This window comes from Podarcis muralis, chromosome 13 (genome assembly GCF_964188315.1).
Source record: "Podarcis muralis chromosome 13, rPodMur119.hap1.1, whole genome shotgun sequence".
Lineage (NCBI taxonomy): Eukaryota > Metazoa > Chordata > Lepidosauria > Squamata > Lacertidae > Podarcis > Podarcis muralis.
The window spans coordinates 16,665,543-16,687,294 of NC_135667.1; the positions used below are offsets into that span (position 1 = coordinate 16,665,543).

A 21,752-nucleotide genomic window follows, 5' to 3' on the forward strand; every position below is an offset into this window, starting at 1 on the left:
GCTCAACCTGCTTGTGAAGTCCCGCTCAGTCCCATTCCAGTTTTCTGAGACCCTCCCAGGATGGCTCAGTTGGTAGAGCAACGAGACTCTTCACCTCAGAGTAGTAGGTTTGAGGCCCAAGTTGGGCAAAAGATTACAGGGGCAGTTGGACTAGATGTCCCGTGTGGCCCTTCCACCTCTACAATTCTAGGATTCTCACCCCCTGCTTAACTTTGCAGCCATAAAGATGTGATAATTTTTATTTTGTACCCTGCCCATCTGACAGAGGAGAGTAGATGCTCTGCCACTCTCCCACAGCAGGGCTGGGGAGTTTGTGGTCTTCCCATCAGCCCCAGCCAGCATGCCCAATGGTTAGGGGCGATGGGAGCCGAGGTGCAGCAAGGCATGGAGGGGCCGGGATTCCCCACCCCTGCATGGGCCTCTTCCTCTGGGTGTTTTCCACATTGGGACATTAAGAGGAAACTGTCTCCCACCTACTAATGGCTGAGTCCGGTAGAGGAGTGGGGAAGTGGACAGCAATGGGAAGACCAAAAAAATAGAAAACCTCACCTGATAAACGGCGGATTCCTTGGTTTGCGGACCCCCAAGTGTGCAGTTCTGCCTTAGAGGAACTTCCCCGACAAAGCAAAGGTTGCCTCCACTTTGACAACAGTGGCAGAAAAGGATGTGGTCGAGGCGTCCTGATCGCATCATTTCCTGAGCACGCCCTGCGAGGCCGGGAGCCCACAGATGGGCACTTCCTGCTTCCAATCTCACTGGGGCAGGTGCACACCCCCAAACCGCCCCTCAAAAGCAACCTGCCGCCCCAGCAGAACTGGAAGAGGGATCCAGATGTGCAACAGAGTTGCCAGGAAAAGTGCATTTACATTCAAAGGGTCGAATAATAATAGTAATAATAATAATAGGAAGAGAAATTAAAAAAATCACAGGAGAAAAATACACAGCATAAATTTAATTCAGCTACCATGGAGCACAATTAAATTAGGAGGAAAAAAAATTATTACAGCCAAGACAGTTCAAGTTTCCAGGTTGTTGGTTGTGGTTTTTGTGGTTTTTTTTCATTTTCTTTTTCAGGGACAAAGGAAAAATGCACACACGCACACACGCATTCTGGATTTGAGTCTCTAAAAACCGACAGGGTCATAAATTAATAAATGAAACTGAAAAAATTAAGAATAGAACAACATCCAACAGCCGCCCTCCCCTGCAAAAAAAAAAGCCAGGAAAACAAAATACAGATTAACAACAAAAGTATGAAAGTTCAACACCCCCACCCCCGGCTAAAAATAACAAACACACAAACCACACACACACTAGGAGAAAAGAGGTAGATTTTTGAACGGGTGTGGAAATAAGGAAGGAATAAGTGTCCTTGAGGAGTGCTAAGAAGAAGTGGGGTGCTTTTCTGGCTGCAGAGCAGGGTGGTGGGAGAAGGAAACTTCCAGAGATTCTGTTGACAGGATGAAGGCCTAACTAAACTATACAGTAAACCCCAGCAGTGATTTTTTTAAAACCCCAGCAGTGATTTTTTTTTAAAGGCCACGTTGGGAGATGCCAAAATGGAGCCAGGTGGTACCTCAGGTGTTTTCTTTCTGGGGTTGGTGGTGGGACAACTGGAGCAAGCAGACAAGGAGAAGGTCGGGCCCTCTCTGCCACACACACTTCAAATCCCTGCCCCATGCTTTCATTGTAACTTTACTTAAAAACCTATTGGTGTTCCATCACTGATCATATTTACTTAGGCCCAGAGTCCCCTCTTCTGATTGTAAGAAGTGGCAGAATATTCAGTGTGAACTGTTAAGAGAACAATATGGTTGATAAAGGCTGTATGGATCCCAGCTAGGAAATTGGGTTTCTCCCCCCCTCTACCCCCCCCCCACCTGTGGTTCTTTTGGGACAGAGCATTTAGGGGAACTAATAAAACATGCCACTTATTTACGGGACGGTGCCTTGCAGATAGGAGTGAAGACGCAGCCAGGAAGAAGACCCTTCGCTGATCCTAAAGAGGATTTTTTTTTGAAGGAGTGGGGGAACAGCAGGGTTTGGTGCAGAATGGGCGGAACATACTGAGAAAAGCAAACACCCCTTCGCTCCAACAACTGCAAACCCTCTAGGGGTAGCAATACAAAACCCTAATAATACAGGGACAGAGAGGGAAGGGTAACTCAGCCAGGAGATGGGCAAATACAGGCGTGTCGGGGAACAGTGCAGATTTGGGGGTGAGTTTGCGGACAGGGAGAGTTGCACAAGGAGAATACCTACAACCTAAAGGGTTTTCCAGTGCAGAACAATAAAGGTGGAGGGAAAAAGACATCAATTGATGCAAAAAACAATCCCTTCCCAACCCTCCCACCCAGCCCAAATAATATTAATATTCATAATAATAAAAAAAAGACACAGACGTTTTTCCCCCACCCCAAATGTTTGTCCATGAGTCAAAATATTCAAGAGTGCAGGATTAAGAAGAGTGGTTGTTTATTCTTCTTCTTCTTTCTCTCTCTCCATCACCCGATGAAAAGGCTCTCTCATTCTGCCCTTCTCCTTTGCTTTCCCTTTTTCTTCTTCTCCTTTCTTCTCTTTCTCCCCACCGTGTCCACTGGGCGCCTTCATCTCTCCTCCTTTTTAGACACTTTGGAGGAGTGCCACGCCGTGGAGCTGCCGAGTGGAAACAAGAAGAGTTTAAAGACCCTCATTTCCAGGCCAGAAACCCACTCCTAAGGTATACCTGAAGGAGCGTCTCCACCCACTTCGTTCTGCCCGGACACTGAGGTCCAGTGCCGAGGGCCTTCTGGCAGTTCCCTCACTGCGAGAAGCCAAGTTACAGGGAACCAGGCAGAGGGCCTTCTCGGTAGTGGTGCCCACCTTGTGGAACGCCCTCCCACCAGATGTCAAAGAGAAAAACAACTACCAGACTTTTAGAAGACATCTGAAGGCAGCCCTGTTTAGGGAAGCTTTTAATGTTTAATAGATTATTGTATTTTAATATTCTGTTGAAAGCCGCCCAGAGTGGTCGGGGAAACCCAGCCAGATGGGCAGGGTATAAGTAATAAATTATTATATCATTATTATTATTAAGGTGGGGGGGATTCCAGCTATGCCACTAGGGGGCAGCACCGCACACTCACCGGATGAAGGTTTTGAAGGCAGCCGACTGGGGGTTGATACAGAGCGGGACGCGTTTCCCTCGCTGCTGGTCCAAGATAAATCTATGCACCAGCTCTGGAAAGGGAGAAAGGGGTTCCTGTCAATCCAGTCTTCCCATTTATTCACGTCTCTTTTCCATGCCCAGTTCACCCCCAGCCTCACCACTGCTCTCCCATCCCAGCTCTATTCTTCCCCAGAGTTCAAAAGCAGCTCTTCGTATCTGTAATTTTGCCTTAAAACTTGTTCCTTCCCACCCGGGGCTCCTTTCCCGCCCCAAGGCCTGCCAAACAATCACACTTGGACACAAAACTGACTGCCATGGTGGGCACGTGGGGGTGGCTATTGACGACTGCTTGCAAACTTCCATTAGTCCAAAATAACAGATCGTTTAGGCTGCTCGCTGGGGCCAATCTAAGCCATGGGTAGGCAAACTAAGGCCCAGGAGCTGGATCTTGCCCAATCACTTTCTAAATCCGGCCTGCGAACGGTCTGGGAATCGGCGTGTTTTTACATGAGTAGAATGTGTCTTTTTATTTAAAATGCACCTCTGGGTTATTTGTGGGGCATAGGAATTCGTTCATCCCCCCCCCCCATATAGTCCAGCCCCCACAAGGTCTGAGGGACAGTGGACTGGCCCCTGCTGAAAATGTTTGCTGACCCCTAATCTAAAGAAAGCCATTTTGCCAGCTCTCCACTTAGCCTTGCAGGCCGCGGGCCTGTTTCCGAGCTCAGTTCAGTTCAGTGTGCTGGTGTCTGGCCTTTTATTTAGTTGCTTTTATATCCCACCTGTCACGACGCTGGCAGGCAAGAACGCCCCTGTGGTGCTCTGGTGTTTTTATTACCTTTTGCTGTTTCAACAACCTTCTTGCTGTGTGTTTTCCCCCACACAGACGCACAGAGGAAACCACAGGTTGAGCAAGCCTGCAGGGCGGGTGACAGACGTGGGTCAAAGTTGGCCAACGCAACCGATGACTCACGGTGCAGCCCGTGCTTCTCCAGCCTGGAGCCCTCCAAAAGTCTGGGGCTGCAGCCATTGGCCAACAGGGCGGGGCACTGCCCAAGAACAGTGGGGGCTGAGGCGGGCCCGTCACTGCCCTGTTGCTCATCACTGAGGCCCCAGACTGCTGTTAAAGCGATGGGCAGCCATGGGAGTGAAGCTCAGCTTCTGCCTGAGGGAGTCACCTGCCATCTTAATTTACCCAGAATGCAATGCTCCTCGGCCGATGCAGATTCCGACCCCGGCCAGTGAACGGAGAGAAAAGGGACTGAGGGGGCTGGGGAAAAGCACCCCATTACACCCTATGGAAAGATGGCTGATCCAACTACAGTGGTACCTCAGGTTACATACGCTTCAGGTTACAGACTCCGCTAACCCAGAAATAGTGCTTCAGGTTAAGAACTTTGCTTCAGGATAAGTACAGAAATCGGGCTCCAGCGGCGCGGCAGCAGCAGCAGGACCCATTAGCTAAAATGGTGCTTCAGGTTAAGAACAGTTTCAGGCTAAGAACGGACCTCCGGAACAAATTAAGTGCTTAACCTGAGGTACCAGTGTATGTGGCTGGGGGGGGGGGGAGTCAGGGCACGGTGCTGGCCCTGCCCCTCATTTAAAACCACTGGAGATGCAGGCTGGGGCTGAGGGCGCCGGGGTAGGGAAGGCTGGCCTAATCCTGCCTGCTCCTAGAGCCAGCAAACGCTCCTTCTCCTGATCTTCAGAGCCCCCCCCCCCCAGTGGCCTCCTTCCCCCCTCTCTCCCTCAGTTCAATCGTGGCTCCTCCACCTCCTTATCCCCCTTCCAGGGCCTGAGGGTCTCCTGCTCCCACATTCCCCCTTGCGAGTAATGTAGGAATCGCTCTTCTCCTTTGCTCCCTCTGGCTCAGCACTGCCCACACTGACTGGCAGCCGCTCTCCGGGGTTTCAGGCAAGGAGACTCTCCCAGCCCTGTCCTGGGAGATGCCCAGGATTGAACCAGGCAACTTCTGTACACGGAACATGTGCTCTAACCACTGAGCTACAACCCTCTGCTGCCCTGGCATGCTTAGAACGGCCTCCCGGGTCAGCGCCACGGTGCCCCTCCCTTCCTCCTCCTCAAAAACGACATTTTCCACAACCCGTTTGGCGGCACGTGACCCCGAGTTCCCAGACCCCTCCTGTGACTCAGCCGGTAACTCAGCCCAACAGAAACACACACGCTTCCCCATTTCCTTCCACTTTCCCTGCTATTTATTTCAAACCGTTAACATGCTGCCTTCCTTGTTTGTTTTAAAGCAACTTTTCATTTCTTAAAAACAAAACAAGCAAAAAAAGCTTTGCAACAATTAAAAGACACATTGCGAGTTTCGGAATCTAACGTGGCGGTACGCTGCAAATGTATGGTTGCAAATTCTCCTGTTTTTAAACCGTTGCTGTGCTTTCTTTATAAATACAAAATATTTTAAAAGATACGTGTATGCTGCCTTTCTGAACAACAACAACTACAACAACAACAATAAAATCCTCCCAAGCAGCTTTTTCCACATAGACGTATCAGTTGGGTGCTGTGACAGAGGGTGGGTCCCTGTCAGATTCTAGATTATCTCCTCCTTGAACTCAGGACCTGCCCTACTGATGGGCCTTTGTATATATAATTTAACAAACTGCCTTGTTCGTGTTTCCATGCAAGTAAGTCCCGCTGTCTCCAACTGGGCACACCCCTAGCAAGCAAGCCTAACAGTGCAACCTTTCTGGATTATCCAGGAGTCCAAGTGGGGCTCAGGTGGGGGGTGGGGCAAACCTCTGGCCCTCCAGATTTTCGAGACCCACAACTGATGGTGGGAATCACGTTTCCTACCCTTGTCTCAGTTTCCAGGCAGTTTTCCTCTGCTCATCTTTCCCCCCTTCTGCTGCTGTTTCAAAACGTAATTATTACAACTTAATTGCATACACTATTGGCATCGGTTGCCTTGGGGATCCTGGTGTGGCAAGCCAAGATAGAAATTAAAATAGCCAAGGAGGAACGACCTTTTGTCTTTGTCCATGGAGTTTTCTTGGCAGGGATACTGGAGTGGCTTGCCAGTTCCTGCTCCAGATGGATCACGTTTGGTCAAAACTCTCCACTTTGACCTGTTCATCTTGGGTGCCCTGCTTGGCATAGTTCATAGCTTCTCTGAGTTATTCAAGCCCCTTTGCCACGGAAAGGCAGTGATCCATGAAGGGGAAGGTCCTTCCCCCTTGGCTATTCATATAGTTATAGGCTATTCGTATAGGTCCATATAGTTAAAGCTATGGTTTTTCCAGTAGTGATGTATGGAAGTGAGAGCTGGACCATCAAGAAGGCTGATTGCTGAAGAATTGATGCTTTTGAATTATGGTGCTGGAGGAGACTCTTGAGAGTCCCATGGACTGCAAGAAGATCAAACGCATCCATTCTGAAGGAAATCAGCCCTGAGTGCTCACTGGAAGGACAGATCGTGAAGCTGAGGCTCCAATACTTTGGCCACCTCATGAGAAGAGAAGACTCCCTGGAAAAGACCCTGATGTTGGGAAAGATGGAGGGTGCAAGGAGAAGGGGACGACAGAGGACAAGATGGTTGGACAGTGTTCTCGAAGCTACAAACATGAGTTTGACCAAACTGCGGGAGGCAGTGGAAGACAGGAGGGCCGGCGTGCTCTGGTCCATGGGGTCACAAAGAGTCGGACACGACTAAATGACTAAACAACAACAACAAGGAGGAGGAAGGAATAAAGCCAAGGGTGGAACTGCCCGGGTGCTCAGAGTCCCTGGCGAGGAGGGAGCCTGGGGAAGAGGACACTCTACCTTTGACCTGCCAGACGGAGGTGAGGTTCTTCTCGTAGGATCCATCAAACTTCGGGTCGGCCCGGGGCTCAAAGTCACTGGTGTAGACGCGGCCCGAGGACACGGAAAAGCAGCAGGTGCACATGCAGGTGTGGTAGCGGAGCCGGCCCTCATCCAGGTAAGGGTGCGAGAGGGCATCCTTGGCAGAGATCCGTTTGGCCTGCAGGCAGGAGGAGGAGAGTCAAGACAAACATTGAATGTTTTTCACCACTATTTGAACAGTGAAGCTGAATATTCAAATGAGAATGAAGCACCTTGCACTTGGAAGTTCACACCTGAAAAGCAAAGCTTGGCTCACCACAATTCACTTTAAGCACTGCCTTTGGTCTGCAACAAAACATTTCTGTTCTAAAATTATACTGACTTCTGCTTTAAGGCAGGGCTTCTGTTGAGGGCAGCTCTTTGCGCGATCTGCTCTCGAATGGAATTCAGGTGGAGTATCAAAATCAGATAATCTAGCACTTCAAGGAACCTGCAGTGGATGCCAAGAAACTAGCAGGTTCTCAGGCTCAAGTCTGGCTGGCTGGCTGAGAAAGCGAAGGCTGTGTCCCTCACCCTCCTGAGGACCACAGAGTGACTGTGGAACGAAAGAACATACAGTCGTATCTTGGATTCTGGACGCCTTGCGAATCAAACATTTTGGCTCCTGATTGCTGCCAACCCAGAAGTAAGTGTTCCGGTTTGTGGACGTTCTTTGGAACCCAAACGTCCAACGCAGCTTCCGCAGCTTCCGATTGGCTGCAGGAGCTTCCTGCAGCCAATCAGAAGCCATGCCTTGGTTTCCGAACTTTTTGGAAGCTGAACAGACCTCCGGAACGGATTCCGTTCGACTTCCGAGGTACCACTTTACACACTTTGTGCTTGCAGGTGGTCGCAGTGAGGAAGCATCACCAGAACTGCTTCTTTTCCATGCAGTGGGCAGGGGAGAGAGCAGCAGCCTAACGTTTCATCGTTTATTTTTATTTCATTACTTTTGCACCCCACCATTCTTCCCAAGAGCTAAAAAATGCAGACATGGTTCCCCCCCTTCCTGTTTCACCCTCACAACATTCCTGTGAGGTAGGCCACCCCAAGAGGCCGTCACGGGGTCAAGACCTTCCCTGATACCAACTCACCGGGTCAAAGACCAGCATCCGACAGAGCAGATGGACAGCTTCGTGGGTGGCTTCTCCAGAGAGCATGTAAAGGACAGACAGCGACGGCTGGAAGGAGACAGAGAGGGCTGAGTCTGCGAAGAGGGGCACATGCCTGGCGCCATTCTCTTCCTCTTTCCCTCCCTCACAGTTCCCCCCTCCCAACAGACAGTCCCAGCTGTACTCACTGGCTTGTGGTTGCCACGCAGAATGTGGGCCCGAGCCCCCTCACAGGCTGAATGGAGGGCGGCCACAGGAGGAGTCCCCAGGAGGTCTGTGATCAGGTCCAGCTGCCGACCGCAGAACAGTGCAAAGGAGCCACGAGGCCGGAAGGGAGAAAGAGGGAGCGGCAAGAGGGAACAGGAAAGAAAGAAATTTACTGCTCCTGCGTTATGATCAGCTACAGAGTCCCTCCGCCTTGAATGCCCACAGGTACAGTCCATTACGTTGCCAGCCAAAGACGGGGCCTTCTCAGTGGTGGCCCTGCAGTTGCGGAACTCCCTCCCTATGGAACTATCAAAGGCACTTCCAAATACACGTCTTCAAAAGCAGCTGGAAATCCAGCCTGCCTTTCCGTTTTTAATCACACCGATTCCTGATTCTTACGATGCCAGATTTTTAATGTGTGCTTTTGTTTTCTAAACCCATTCAAAAGTATCTCAATCGGACCTCCTTTAGTTGCACGCCAGTCCCAGGTTTAATCTCTAGGCTGAGGTGGGAACGCCCCTGGTCCGCAGCCCTGGAGAAGTTGCTTCCAGATTGTGAAGGCAGTACTGAGTGAGATGGACGAGTGGTGAGACCAAGAGCAGCCAATGGGACAGGACTCTGGCTGATGCATCCATCCGGCCCCACCCTCATTGCCCTGCCTCACCCCAGTGCCTTCCAGGCACCTGGTGTCAACTTGGGAGTGATCAACATCCTTAGAAGCCTAATATGCAATGTCATTTTGATGTCACCCATCTTTAAGGAAAATGAGAATTTGTCTTTTTCGCATTGTAGGTGGATGGATGGATGGATTGCTGTTTGGTGCCCACTGGTGGCCGTTTTGTAGAATTACAAACAACGGTGATATGGGACTCAGCTGCACTGGCAAAGATTTTATATGCATTGTTTATGCATTCTAAGACTGTGCCACCAGATGGCGCTGTGGAGTCCTGTTTTGCCAACCCGATTTTCTCATACCAAGTTTACAACACATTTAATTGAAATGCTTCTAGATCCAGCCACACTCTTTGCCACCAACAGCTTCCCGCCCTTTCCCCAATCCTGGCTTTCTATACATTACCTGCTGAATTGGGCTCTGGGCCTGAAAGAGGATACGCCTGCCCAACAGTTCAGCGAAGATGCAGCCCACCGACCAAATATCAATTGGGCGTCCGTAGTGCCTGGTCCCCATCAGGATCTCAGGGGCCCGGTAATATTGAGTTACCACTTCTTGAGTCATGTGCTGGGACTCATCTGGCTCCTCTACCCGGGCCAAGCCAAAATCGCAGATCTGAAGGGAAGACAAGGAGTGTGTCAAGCGCTAGAAGGAGGACAAAGATCATAGACATCGGCCCAAAGTCCTCTCCAACTTCAGTCTGGTGTGCAGTGCCCCCTGGTGGAATGAACTGACTTCCTTCAAAGCCACAAGTGACCCTGATTCCATTAGATGCCTTCTTCTTTTTTTAAAAGATATTTATTGGGATTTTCCATCTTAATACATTAAAAAATCAAAAAACAAAAAAACAAAAAAGTTAAAAACACAAAGTTTACAATCCTTATTTTCAATAACATATTTCCCTGACTTCCCCACACCTCCCCTTCTTGTATTCCAATTCAAATTGTTAGTTCAACAAGTTCTTGTCCCCAATTTTTAACCTTTTTATATTTAATTCATTTTAGAGAAAACAATTTTAACTTATAAACATCAATATTTGTACATCAGTGCTCATTCTTAAAACCTTTTTCTAAAGTCGACCCAAATTCCCTTCCACGAATTCCCCCATGCCTTCTTAGACTGCAAGCCTGAGAGCAAGAGCTGTGTTATTTCTATGGACCTACAAGTCGCCGTGGGAGCTTTTTCCAGTTAAAGGAGGGGGGGCATTGATGCTTCGAATAAAGAAAGAATCATTTGGCACAAAGTTTCCCTTCTTCACAAATGGTCACAATCTGAACAGACGTTTTCAGTGAGCAAGCAACAACCATGAGATATCCTGTCTAGTAGGGTTGCTATACATCCGGAATTTCCCCGACACAGCCGGGAGTTGGCCGGTGGGAACTGCGTCCAGGAGGAAATCCCTTAAATGTCCGGGAAAATCCGGACGCATGGCAACCCATATCGGAAGTTATTGAATTTCTTGGGAAAAAATAGCTCTGAAACCTGAAAAATTTTTTTGCTCAACTAGCTCAACAACTTAGGCCAAAAAACAAAACAAAAAACAAATTTGCCTTAAAAAGCTCAACAACTTTACTGTCCGGATTTTCCCTTTCTGAAATATGGCAAACCTATGATTAGCAATCACAATATTAATTAGTGGGATCAGAGACAATTGCACCCTAAGGGCTCCCCCTAGAGGCTACAAGGCTGAATTACCTTGAGGACACAGTTGCTGTTGACCAGCAAATTCCCAGGTTTGATGTCCCGATGGAGAACACCGGCAGAGTGCAAATATTTCAGCCCTGGCGGAGAGAGAGAAAAGAATTCGCAATGTCACAAAACGTGCCTGCTACAAATGGGCTGACTGAAGCAAAAGGGGAAAGGGCTGAGATGTTTGTTTAGAGTGGCTCCAATTATTTTTTTTAAAAAAGATATATACAGTGGTACCTCAGGTTAAGTACTGAAGTCGTTCCTGAGGTCCGTTCTTAACCTGAAACTGTTCTTAACCTGAAGCACCACTTTAGCTAATGGGGGCCTCCTGCTGCCGCCGCGCCGCCGGAGCACGATTTCTGTTCTCATCCTGAAGCAAAGTTCTTAACCCGAAGCACTATTTCTGGGTTAGCGGAGTGTGTAACCTGAAGCGTATGTAACCTAAAGCGTATGTGCAACTACTTATAAAAACTAGAGGGCTAGCACTATCTTAAAAGAGGCATTTTTCCTGCATCCATTTTTTTCTCTTACAAAGCAGGTAATGCCTCTTCTAAAATGACATGCTTGTGTGATGCAAAAACAAAGGAAAGTACGCTTCTGGCTTCAGAACTATCATTTTACCCATATGCCAGCATTCTTGATAAATCAATTAACAACATACAATTAATGGACTAAAAACTGTGGTTAATCTGGTTTTCAGCTCTGCAAAGAACAAAAACCTCAGGGAAGGAAGGAAGGAAGTGATTGAAAGGTGGTAAAAAGTACATGAAGCGTGATAGAACGAGGTTGAGAAAGAACTGAGAAAGCGCAGGTGAGGGACAGAAGAAAATAGCAATAAAAGTCAAAAGGGAAGAGAAGCATGAAGGAGAGGAGAATAATTTAAGAAGGTGGAAGGAAGACGTATTCGAGGGATGGAGCTTCAGAAATGGGACATCAACCCTCCTACAATAAAAGATTGTGGCATCTCCACATCCTACAGAGATCCTCTGGTGGGAACTTCTAGTGGCTTCTCATACCCCTGAAGTTCAGTTGGCCTTGACTATGGACCAAGCCTTTGATGTGGCAGGCGCTGCGCTGTGGAACTCCCTGCCACTAGAAGTTCAGCAGGAATCATCCGTCTCTACTTGCCACGGTAATGGTGTCATGAAAACAGAGTTATTCAGATGAGCCTTTGAAACATGATTCCCATCCCCTAACGAGCTTTTATTGTTGTTTTTCTAGAAGCTACTGTAATTTAGTGTGCTGCATACTGACTGCCTTGCGGCATATTGTTAATGAAAAACTCACTTTAGAAATGTTTTGGTACTCACCCCTGAGGATCTGATACAGAAAGACCTTGATATGGTCAGCGCTGAGAGGTTGTGGAGACACAATGACTTTGTGAAGGTCACTTTGCATCAACTCAGTGATGACGTAACTGGTGGACATCGTCAAGGAGGATGCGGGAGATGAGACCAGAGAACGACCAGGTATCTGAGTGCCCAGCCCCTTCCCATCGTAAGCAAAAAAGAAAAATTGGTTCTCCGCCATTTAGTTGAACCAACTGCTTCCAGCAAAATTAGGAGGCAGAAAGCACAGAGCACACAAAGGCAAGGACAAGGCAAAATTAAGGTAAGTCTAAAAAAAAATAATTATACAGATGGACCACAGTGCAGATCAAAGACAGGTAAAAGAAAAGTAAAACACGCTGCAAAATGAAAGAATGTCATCAAGACAATTGAAACGATGGAAAAGGCCAACGCTGGCTGTAAAAGAGACATCAAGAATGAAAGGGGACGGATTATTGAAAACAAAAGCGGAACTAATGGAGGTCACAATTGGGGAGGACAGACAAATAGTGTTAACAGCAGAAGGAAGTAAAATAAGAAGAAACAGGCAGGGGAATGAATGATGATATTCTTGAAAGCAAATAGGTTACAGGAAAAGAAAGGAACTGAGGAGTGAAGGAAAACGAAGACGATACAAAGAAAGGGACTGAAATGGAGCCGAGAAGAAGCCGTGAAACAATTGCATGGGGGGGGACGATGACTGAGAAATGCTTGACAAACTGTAAATTAAGGAAGCTAAAGACAGATAGGAAACAAAAAATAATTTGGTGGGAAAAAGCACGGCAAAAGAATTATAGAAAAAAACCCCAAACCAACACAATGCCGGAAAACTGTAAGAAAAGCAATTTAAAAATAAATAAATGAACAAACACATAAAAGGGGTGGGTGGGAAGGAGACAACAAAAAGAAAATACCTATATTGGCCTCTCCAGCAAAGGATAGAGGTGGGGGGCAGAAATGATAAGCAAAGGAATGCTGGGAAGATAACTGAGCAACAGGCTGCACCGGCCTGCATGTGGGACGAAGGATACATCTCCTCAAAACAGTCGATTTGTGGAGGCTGGAGAATGTCCAACGCTGAGAGGACCTGAGAGAACAAGAGAAAGAACATTCAACAGTTGTGTTTTTGTTTTTGTAATGTCCTGTCAGAGAAAGTTATGTGGGATGAGGTATCTCAATGCATTTCCATTACATCAGCAAACCAATGTAGCTGTTACGGCTCCTCAGCCCTCTTTTATCACTCAGGGAAAAGGTTCTTTTGCTACTTCAGATACCCTCGTGAAAGACAGAGACACAGATGGGCTCCAGTCACAACAAAGTGGTCAGGTTTCTAAACGCTCTGAACAACTGTGTCCTGGAACAGCTAGTTCAGAAACCAGCCAGGGAAGCAGTGACCCTGGACTTACAGTCAAACCTCGGTTGTCGAACGTAATCCGTTCCGGAAGCCCGTTCAGCTTCCGAAGTGTTCGACAACCAAGGCGCAGCTTCCGATTGGTTGCAAAAGCTTCCTGCACTCAAGCGGAAGCAACTTCAGACATTCGGCTTCTGGAAAAATGTTCGAAAACCGGAATATTTACTTCCGGGTTTTCAGCGTTCGGGAACAGAAACGTTCCAAAACGGAGCCGTTTGGGAACCGAGGTGTGACTGTAATCGTAAGTGGTAGCCAGGACCTGGCAAAAGATGTAAGTTCTGTAGAACCAACTGGGGACAAGTGACCATCGCATTATCAAAACCAACATTTATGGGAAGCGAGACAAGTACCAATGAAATCCCAAACTAGTCACATCTGGCTTCAAAAGAGGAAACCTCTCCAAAATGAAGGGACTGGTACAAAGGCAGTTGAATACCAAGAGGGCCAAACCTATCCAGAATGTGGGAACCACTGTATTGGGAAGTTTTTAACATTTGGTGTTTTATATTTTATATCTGTGGGAAGCCGCCCAGAGTGGCTGGGGCAACCCAGTCAGATGGATGAGGTAGAAATAATAAAATTATGACGATGATGAAAGCTCAGCTTGAACGTGTACCACAAACCAGGGAAGGTACCGTCAAGGTCCTAAGAACATAAGACCAAGTCAATGACGCACCTCGGCCAGCATCCTGCTCTACCCACTGTCCATGCCATGCGTAATTTTATAATATTCTAACACATCACTTCTTAATCACCTTTTGTCTAAAGTCCCAATGCTGCAACCTTGGTTCAGAAACAGGGTGAGTGAGGGTGGGGACACAGCAGATGTGTATAAAAGCCATGCACAGCACAGAAAAAGTACACAGAGTGATGCCACATCAGGGCTACCGGCAGAAATCTGGATGGCGGCTGGCACTGACTGGACCATTTGCTCCCCTACCCCCCAACAGACAGGCCCATGGAGAGATGCGCTGACCTAGCAGAGCAGCCTAGCAGAGGACACTTTGCCGAGCCCCCCCCCCAACCTCCCCTCGCACCCTCGGCACACTCACGTTGTCGTGCTTGAAGTAACAGAGCATTCTCAACTCCCTGAAGACCCGTTTGCAAGAGACCAAGTTCTGGAAAACGTTGGGCATCTTTTTGAGTGCAACTCGCGACCCGTCTCGGGGATCCGTCACCGACCTGAGGAAAGAAAAACAGAACGCCTTTGAAATGGCCGTTCACAGCTCCCCTGGACCTCTGGCTCCGGACTGTGGAACCAGTGGTCTTCCTGATGCTGTCAGACTCCAATTCCCAGCAGACCCCAACGGTCAGGAATGGTGGGAGTCGAACACCCAGAAGGCTCCAGCTTTCCTGATCCCTGCCCTAGCCCCTTCCTTCCCTGCTTTAGACTTCAACCTCCTCAAAAAACCGAAACGGAACCCAGTGTCAGGAGCGAGCCAACAGTAAATCACACTGAGCAAGTTGGTGTTAACTCTTTATTAGCAAAACCCAAGATATTCACAGGTGTATCAGGCATACTGGGCACAGCAACTGACCTGTGACAGGTCTTGTCCCCATGGAGCAGAAGCTGAGACTGAAGGTCTGCGCCTCCCCGCAGCTGCCTAAGTCCCCTCCTCTCCAGGGTTTCCACCAAGCAATCTGAGACTGCTCCTGCATGCAGCCAACCTCTCCTCTGCCCTTTTCATGCCTCTTCTGTCGTCGTCCCCCATCCCCAGTTTTAAATGCTTTATTGGCTGAAAACTTTACAGCAGAAATATGCAATGGATGTTATAGGCAAAATAAGAAATAAAAAACAAACAATTATTCATTCTTTAACTAATACTTGCTTTGTACAGTGGTACCTCGGCTTACATACGCTTCAGGTTACATATGCTTCAGGTTACAGACTCCACTCACCCAGAAATATTACCTCGGGTTAAGAACTTTGCTTCAGGGTGAGAACAGAAATCGTGCAGCAGCAGCAGGAGGCCCCATTAGCTAAAGTGGTGCTTCAGGTTAAGAACAGTTTCAGGTTAAGAACGGACCTCCGGAACGAATTAAGTACGTAACCAGAGGTACCACTGTACATCCATTTGTGATTAAATTTGACAAGACCTGTGATCTTCCCCTTGCGTTCCCGAATTAAGTTCCTTAAATACGCGCTTAAACTTTACCTTCTCTGTGTTACTTGACTTACTATAAATTTTATTTCATAAAATTATCCTACTTACACACCGAAGCTCAATCAACAGATTGATCTTTTGACAGTGTTCTTTTACATATACTCTGTATATATCCCACTCTCTGATCAATTTTTCATACGCAACGTCTCTTAACCTTGCTGATAATCTCGCCAGTTCAGCGTACTCTCTTATTTTGTTTTGCCATTCTAATTTTTAAAAATTTCAAAATTAAAAATAAAAATATATATTCATGCCTCTTCTGTTTCTGGGAGACCGGGGGAAGGAAAGCTTGCTGCAGCAGGAGAGGGAGACCCTTATGACTCTACACCAGCCTGACTCATCTCTGCCTCTGGGCCTCCCTCCTCCCCTGCTTCAGCTTCTGGGCTCTGCTCTGCCACAGACTCTCCCAGCTCACTAAGCCCTGTTACCTCTTCAGCTTCTGACACCTCCTCCCCCCAGTCTGCTCCCTCTGACCACTCACGGTTGTCGTCCCACCACCACTCCCTGAGCTCTGAGCCTTCTTCCGTTGGGAGTTTCCCCGCCCGTTCCCCCACCAATCCTCCACGTCCAACCAGCCCACGACCCCCAGAGACCCCAAACTCCTCACTCACCACACCACGCCAAAAGCTCCATAGCCGATGGGCCGATCGGGCTCCGGCTCCACCATGACCGCATTGCTGAGTGGCGTCTGCTGCGGCGGCGGCGAGGCTAGCTGCACCCCATTATTGCAATAATACTTCTGCCCCCCACCTAGCCCGGCTGCTAAAGGGGGTTGTATTAACCCAGTGAGCGCCCCAAAAACATTGCTACAGAGCTGGGCTTGCAGGGGGTGATTTGGGTCCTGAAAAGCCATTGGACAAATGGGGGGGGGGGTTAAAGAAATTATGGTTTTGAGAAAGGGGCTAGAGAGAGCCTGCTTTAGGAATCAGAAGCAGGGTGTGCTCTTGGGTCTGAAGTTAGGATTTCAAGGCACCCTTGGGACAGTGGGGAAACTCTGAGCTGGGGGGAAATTTTGCGGCTGCCTATTGAAAGGTATACAGGGCTGAAGAAACGTCTGCAATATTGGGTGCTCAAAAGTTTTGGGGTGTCCCAGAATCTGCAAAGGAGTGTTCTTGACAGTTGTATGGCCTTAGCAGCACCTGTTCTTGAAAGCTCTCACGACTGAGGACGAAAGGGGAGGTATCTAGGGATACCTTGAATGTGGAAGGATCTGGAAAAAGCGGGTTGTAGGTGGGTGTCTTGGGTTATGGGGCACTAGGGAGGCAGTTTGGAGGGTCTCAGATCACTACTTTCAACTCTCGTTGAAAGCGGGGGGATTTAACACAATAAAACTCTAGTTGTCCAATTCACGTCCCTCTATCAGAGATGAAACACTCCAGGGAATATCTCTAAGGAGGTTTTTTTCCTCTGCGACTTTCAGACTGAATTAAATGAAAAGGAACAATCTGTCAAAACAGATTTTAGGAGCCCAGGTTCCAGAATGTTGGATAGGCTGAAAGAATTGTTGGCTTTTATATCAGGAGCCTCTGGGATGAGGTGTTTACTAGAGAGTAGGCAGGCACTCAAATGTTATCTCACTATAGAACTGAGATTTAGGGAATCTGTTATTACTACTATTTCTGTTCTTTTACAAACAGATGCAAATGCTGGGCCCTATAGAAATGTGGTGAAGCAGCCCAGGCTCCTCCCTGCTAGAGGGACGGAAAATTTGGGGATCCCCGTAGACATAAATGGATAGTATGACCTATAGCTATGGGATAAAGAAATTTAAGCAAGGCGCCCGTCTGGAATCAGGGAAGCGGGAGCAATTTCAGAAGTGCACTTCAAAATATAGGGGGAGGAGATCTATTGCCTTTCTAATAAGGTGGGGGGAAGGAAGAGGTTCAGGGTTGTACCACAGAAATCATGAGAGGTGGCTGAAGTAAACAGAAAATTCAAGAGCAGCAGAAATTCTGGACAGCGTCCAAAGAGATGTTTGTGTGATTCTCTACAATTATGACCAGCAAATGTAAATAAGACCCACAAGGGATCTCTTACACAGAGGGGTGAAATCACTTTTGGGGGAAGCTTATTGAGAATTTGGGGGGGGGGGTCAGGAAAGTAAGATTCCTCTTTGAAAGGGGTTTCTGTTTTTAAATGTGTGTGCAGCAGACTCAAGATCTTCCTTTACGATTTGGAGAAGTTTGATAAAACCTAGGGGTGCTTGGAAAAACCCTCTCAAAGGTCAGCTGTTGACTGGGGCAGTTGTTGATGCCTGGGGGTTGCTGATGGTAAATATTAGGGTGTTGGAGGGGGTGTTCTTTTTGGGGCTGGGGGGCTGGGTGTCTCCTAGTGGGAAAAGGTGTTCCTTGGAAATAGAATCAGATAATTTCCGGGGTGCTCAGAGAGGATGAATGAGGATGTCGAGGGGGGGGAGAGAGAAAAGCCTTAAAGGAGACCCCCCTCCCGACGCGGAAGCCCCTCCAGCGGTGGTTGCGGGGGGGAAGGTGGGGCGCCCATCGCGGCGGAATGGGGTCCACCCCCCACCCGCCCCCCCGGGTGGGCTTCGCAGAGTCTCAGCAAGGCATGGGGAGGTGGGGGTGGGTGGGCGCTGCTGGCGCTGCTGCTGCTGCGGCCGGAGACAAAAGGGGCTCCCCGGGGAAAGGAGAGGAGAAAGAGAGAGAGAGACCCCCCTGCAACCTGCCCCCCCCCGCCCCCCAGCCAAGAAGGGCAAACCCGAGCGAGGCGGCAGCGGCGTCTGGGCGGGCGGCGGCGGCGGCGGGGTCTTTGTTAGAGGCGCTGCGGGTCCATCTTTGCAGGCAGGAGGGAGGGAAGGAGGGAGCAAGGAAGGAAGGAAGGAGGCAGCAGCCTGGCAGGAAGGAAGGAAGGGGAAGGCAGGCGGCGGGACGCGGAGAAGCCCGAGAGGAGGAGCAGCGGCAGCAGCAGGGAGAGGGGAGCCGGGCGGACCCCATCTACCGGCCGCGGGGAGAGAGGCAGCCTGGCCGCCCAGGGAAGGAAGGAGGGAGGCTGGCAATGGAGGCGAGGAAGGGAAAAGGCAGCAGGGAGAGCAAGTGAGACGGGGAAGGAGAGATGGAGGCCGCCTGGATTTGGAGATCAGGTCCTAGGAGGAGAAGGCGCCAATGGCCATTTTCCAGCGACTTGTAGATTTATTTAGGATCATTCTTCTAGTCCATCCCCCTGCAATGCAGCTGGCCCGCCCGGGGACCGAACCTGCAACCTTGGCCGTATCAGCCCCGTGCTGTATATGGAACCAACTGGGCTCCTAAAATCTGTTTGGAACTTTGGACAAATTGTTTCTTTTCATTTAATTCGGTCTGAAATTCGCAAGGGGGGGGGGGCCGCCTTAGAGATATTGCCTGGAATGTTTCATAAAGGGACGTGAATTGGACAACTAGATTTTTCATGTGTTAAATCGCCCCGCTTTCAACAGGAGTTGAAGGCTGGGATCTGAGACCCTCCAAACTGGATGATCCGAGTGGGATCATCTAGTCCGACCATCTGCAAGGCAGGAACCGTTCACCTGAAGTGGGGCTTGAACCCAGGATCCTGAGATGAAGGATCTCCTGCTCGACTAATTGGGCCGTGCCTCAGGTGGCCCTGATATCTGGGAAGAGGCATGGCGTGAGGAATGAGGCCTAGGACAGGTGGGGAGTGGAAAGGGACTGCGTTGTATCCAAAACTAGGAGACTGCAAGGGGCACTGGGTTCCTTAATTTTGTACCCATTTCCTCACACACACACCCCGACTCTTCAGATAGCAGACACCTATATTGTTATTACATATCTTGTGTTTTTACTATTGTGATTTTGTGTTGCTAACGGCCCTGAGATCTATGCGTGTAGGGCAGTATACAGATTTAATAAACAACAATAATAAATACTAATGAAACACTGAATATGTAAAGCCGGCGATGGGTGCATGCATCAAACCTGTGCTGAATTCAGCTAAAGCGTGTTGCATGTTTGTGGCAGGGAACCAGAATCGGACAAGCCACTTCCTCCTTGCCAAACCAGTGGCAAAGGTTGTGTTTGCCCCAAACTGGATCTCCTCATTTCCTCCCACGCACACTCACACAGATGGTCTGTGACGTGGGGACAGGGTGCGGTGGCATCGGAAGGCCCTTGTCCTCTAACGCCCTCTGGACATTCCCATGTTTTCTCAGAACAGCATATGCCTGGGATGGGCCAGGCCTGGCACCCAACCTCATCTTGGGCGAGGTCTTCCTGAATTGCTACTTTCCAGATGTCTCTGGCAATATTCTCAAAGGGCATTATCAGGGCACGGCCCCAGAACGGAGCGTGTCCCTCGTTCCTCATTGCTGTCAGGCACGCAGCTGCCTCTGCCTTCCTTCTCCATCAATTTGCTGCTTTGCGATGAAGCCACTAGGCCCATCTTAAACCCAGAGGCCGAGGAGCAGCCCTGTTAAGAGCTTTGAGGCTGAGCAAGGATGTGATCAGGAGCAGAAAGAAAACACAGCACAAATATTTTTGGGTTTTCATTTTCTCCTTTGGTCAGTAGTAGGGTGGGCAGAAGGGGGTGTTCTGAAATGGCACGGATGCCAATCTTTTGACTATAGAAAAAACATTCCCTTCAAGTAGAGAGAGCAAGCATGCCGAGGCTCTCACCCAACCTTCTCTCTGCTAATTTTCTTTTAAAAATAAAAATAAATCCCACGTGCTTTTTAGCAATTTACCTCAGGCTTCCTCCCAGGAGCTCTCCACCCTCCCCTTCTAGGCTCACAACAATCCTGTCTTTGAACACACATCACAATAGTGTGAGAGGTAGTGACTGGCCCAAGTTCATTCGGTGAGTTTCGTGCCTGAGCAGGGATTTGAACTCAGGTCCCGGTCTCTCATTCTAACCACTACACCAGACTACACCACACAACAGCAGGCGGACCCAGAGCCAGTGAAAGGCAGGGCCCAGGGCCAATGGCAGGTGGAGCCAACTGGTTCTCGGGTTGTCCCCATCCTCATCTTTGCTGATGCCATGTCCCTAGCAGAGGAGTCATCCTCAGAGAATGATGTGCTGCTCCCTGAAGGGAACTACATGGATGAAGAGGCAGGGTCAGGCTTTGCAGCATCCCAGCTGTCACCTCCCCCTATGGGGCGCCCAGATTCACAGGCAGAAGCTGAGACAAAGCAGACCTTTCTCTCCCCATAGCAGGTCTTTCCTTGCTGTGCTCTGTGGTTAGAAGGGATTTGGAAATAGTGGTGACTCTGCATTTGCTGTTTTACAGGTCTATTCTGGGAGAGCCAAAATGTCGGAGAGGGAGAATGAGAGAGTCGTTCCTGTCAGGGCATAGCTGTCAACTTACAGATTTGAAAATAAGGGACCAGCAGCCTTGAAAATAAGGGACCAGCAGCCTTGAAAATAAGGGACCTGCGGCCTCACCTGTTCCAGGCACTCCAGTCTTCCTGTCCTCCTGCAGTTTGGTCAAACTCATGCTGGTAGCTTCGAGAACACTGTCCAACCAACTTTGTAACCAGAGGTTCGATTGAATAGAATCTGAATCACATGCACCACAAGGCCTATGCAGCCTCAACTTAAGATGGCTCCCCGGCCTGGCTTTGCACTGCAAAGTTTGCAGCAGCACGTGCAACAAAATGGCGTCCAGCATTCAAAAAACCCCTCAGCTTGCATTAACTAGCCACACACAAGGCATGCAAGCTCCACCCCCCAGTCGTTCTTAGACTTCTTATTGGGTGAGCAACACAGCCAAGCAACACAGTTGGAGCCTCCCTCCTCCCTGGCCGGCAGGGAGGGAGGGAGAGGAGCTGCTTCCTTTGAAATTTAAGGGACATCGTTTAAGGGACATTTAAGGGACATCCATCAATAAGGGACAGCAGCGGGACATGGCGCTGGAATAAGGGACTGTCCCTTCAAATAAGGGACACTTGACAGCTATGTGTCAGGGTGCAACCCAGAGAGTCTCGCCCAGACAAATCACTCCCCGCATGGGTTTCAGCTCCAAGTCTAGACTAAATCCCTGGGCTGAGCCAGACTAGATCACTCTCAGGAGATTACCAACGGAGCATCCAGACTTGGAAATCAGGTGGAAATTCCACAATCACTGAAGTTGTTCTGTTGTGGCACATTCAGGTTTGAACCTTCTATAACATCGTTGGAGAAACTTCTTTTAGTGCGTTTTTTGACTTCCCACATTTGAT

General features: G+C 48.9%; 1 protein-coding gene across 1 annotated transcript; it reads right to left on the reverse strand.

The window, feature by feature from the left end:
• Positions 1–932: 932 nt before the first annotated feature.
• Positions 933–18,430, reverse strand: LOC114581516 (serine/threonine-protein kinase NLK2-like). The gene is made up of 11 exons (XM_028701713.2): positions 16,194–18,430; positions 14,470–14,599; positions 13,038–13,093; positions 11,989–12,095; positions 10,685–10,770; positions 9,395–9,604; positions 8,298–8,399; positions 8,092–8,178; positions 6,938–7,136; positions 3,126–3,219; positions 933–2,655 (listed from the first exon to the last, which is right to left on the reverse strand). The coding sequence occupies exons 1-11, from the start codon at positions 16,433–16,435 to the stop codon at positions 2,607–2,609; spliced, it is 1,362 nt and encodes a 453-aa protein (XP_028557546.1). The 5' UTR covers positions 16,436–18,430; the 3' UTR covers positions 933–2,606.
• Positions 18,431–21,752: the final 3,322 nt, after the last annotated feature.

Excerpts from the sequence above, each read along its gene's own strand:
- LOC114581516 (XM_028701713.2), bottom strand. The coding sequence starts at position 16,435 with ATGGCTTTTCAGGACCCAAATCACCCCCTGCAAGCCCAGCTCTGTAGC. Across the intron at positions 12,096-13,037 it reads ATCGACTGTTTTGAGGAGAT|TTACGTCATCACTGAGTTGA; the intron begins GTATCCTTCGTC and ends GATGTCCACCAG. Across the intron at positions 3,220-6,937 it reads CTCCGTCTGGCAGGTCAAAG|AGCTGGTGCATAGATTTATC; the intron begins GTAGAGTGTCCT and ends CTCCCTTTCCAG.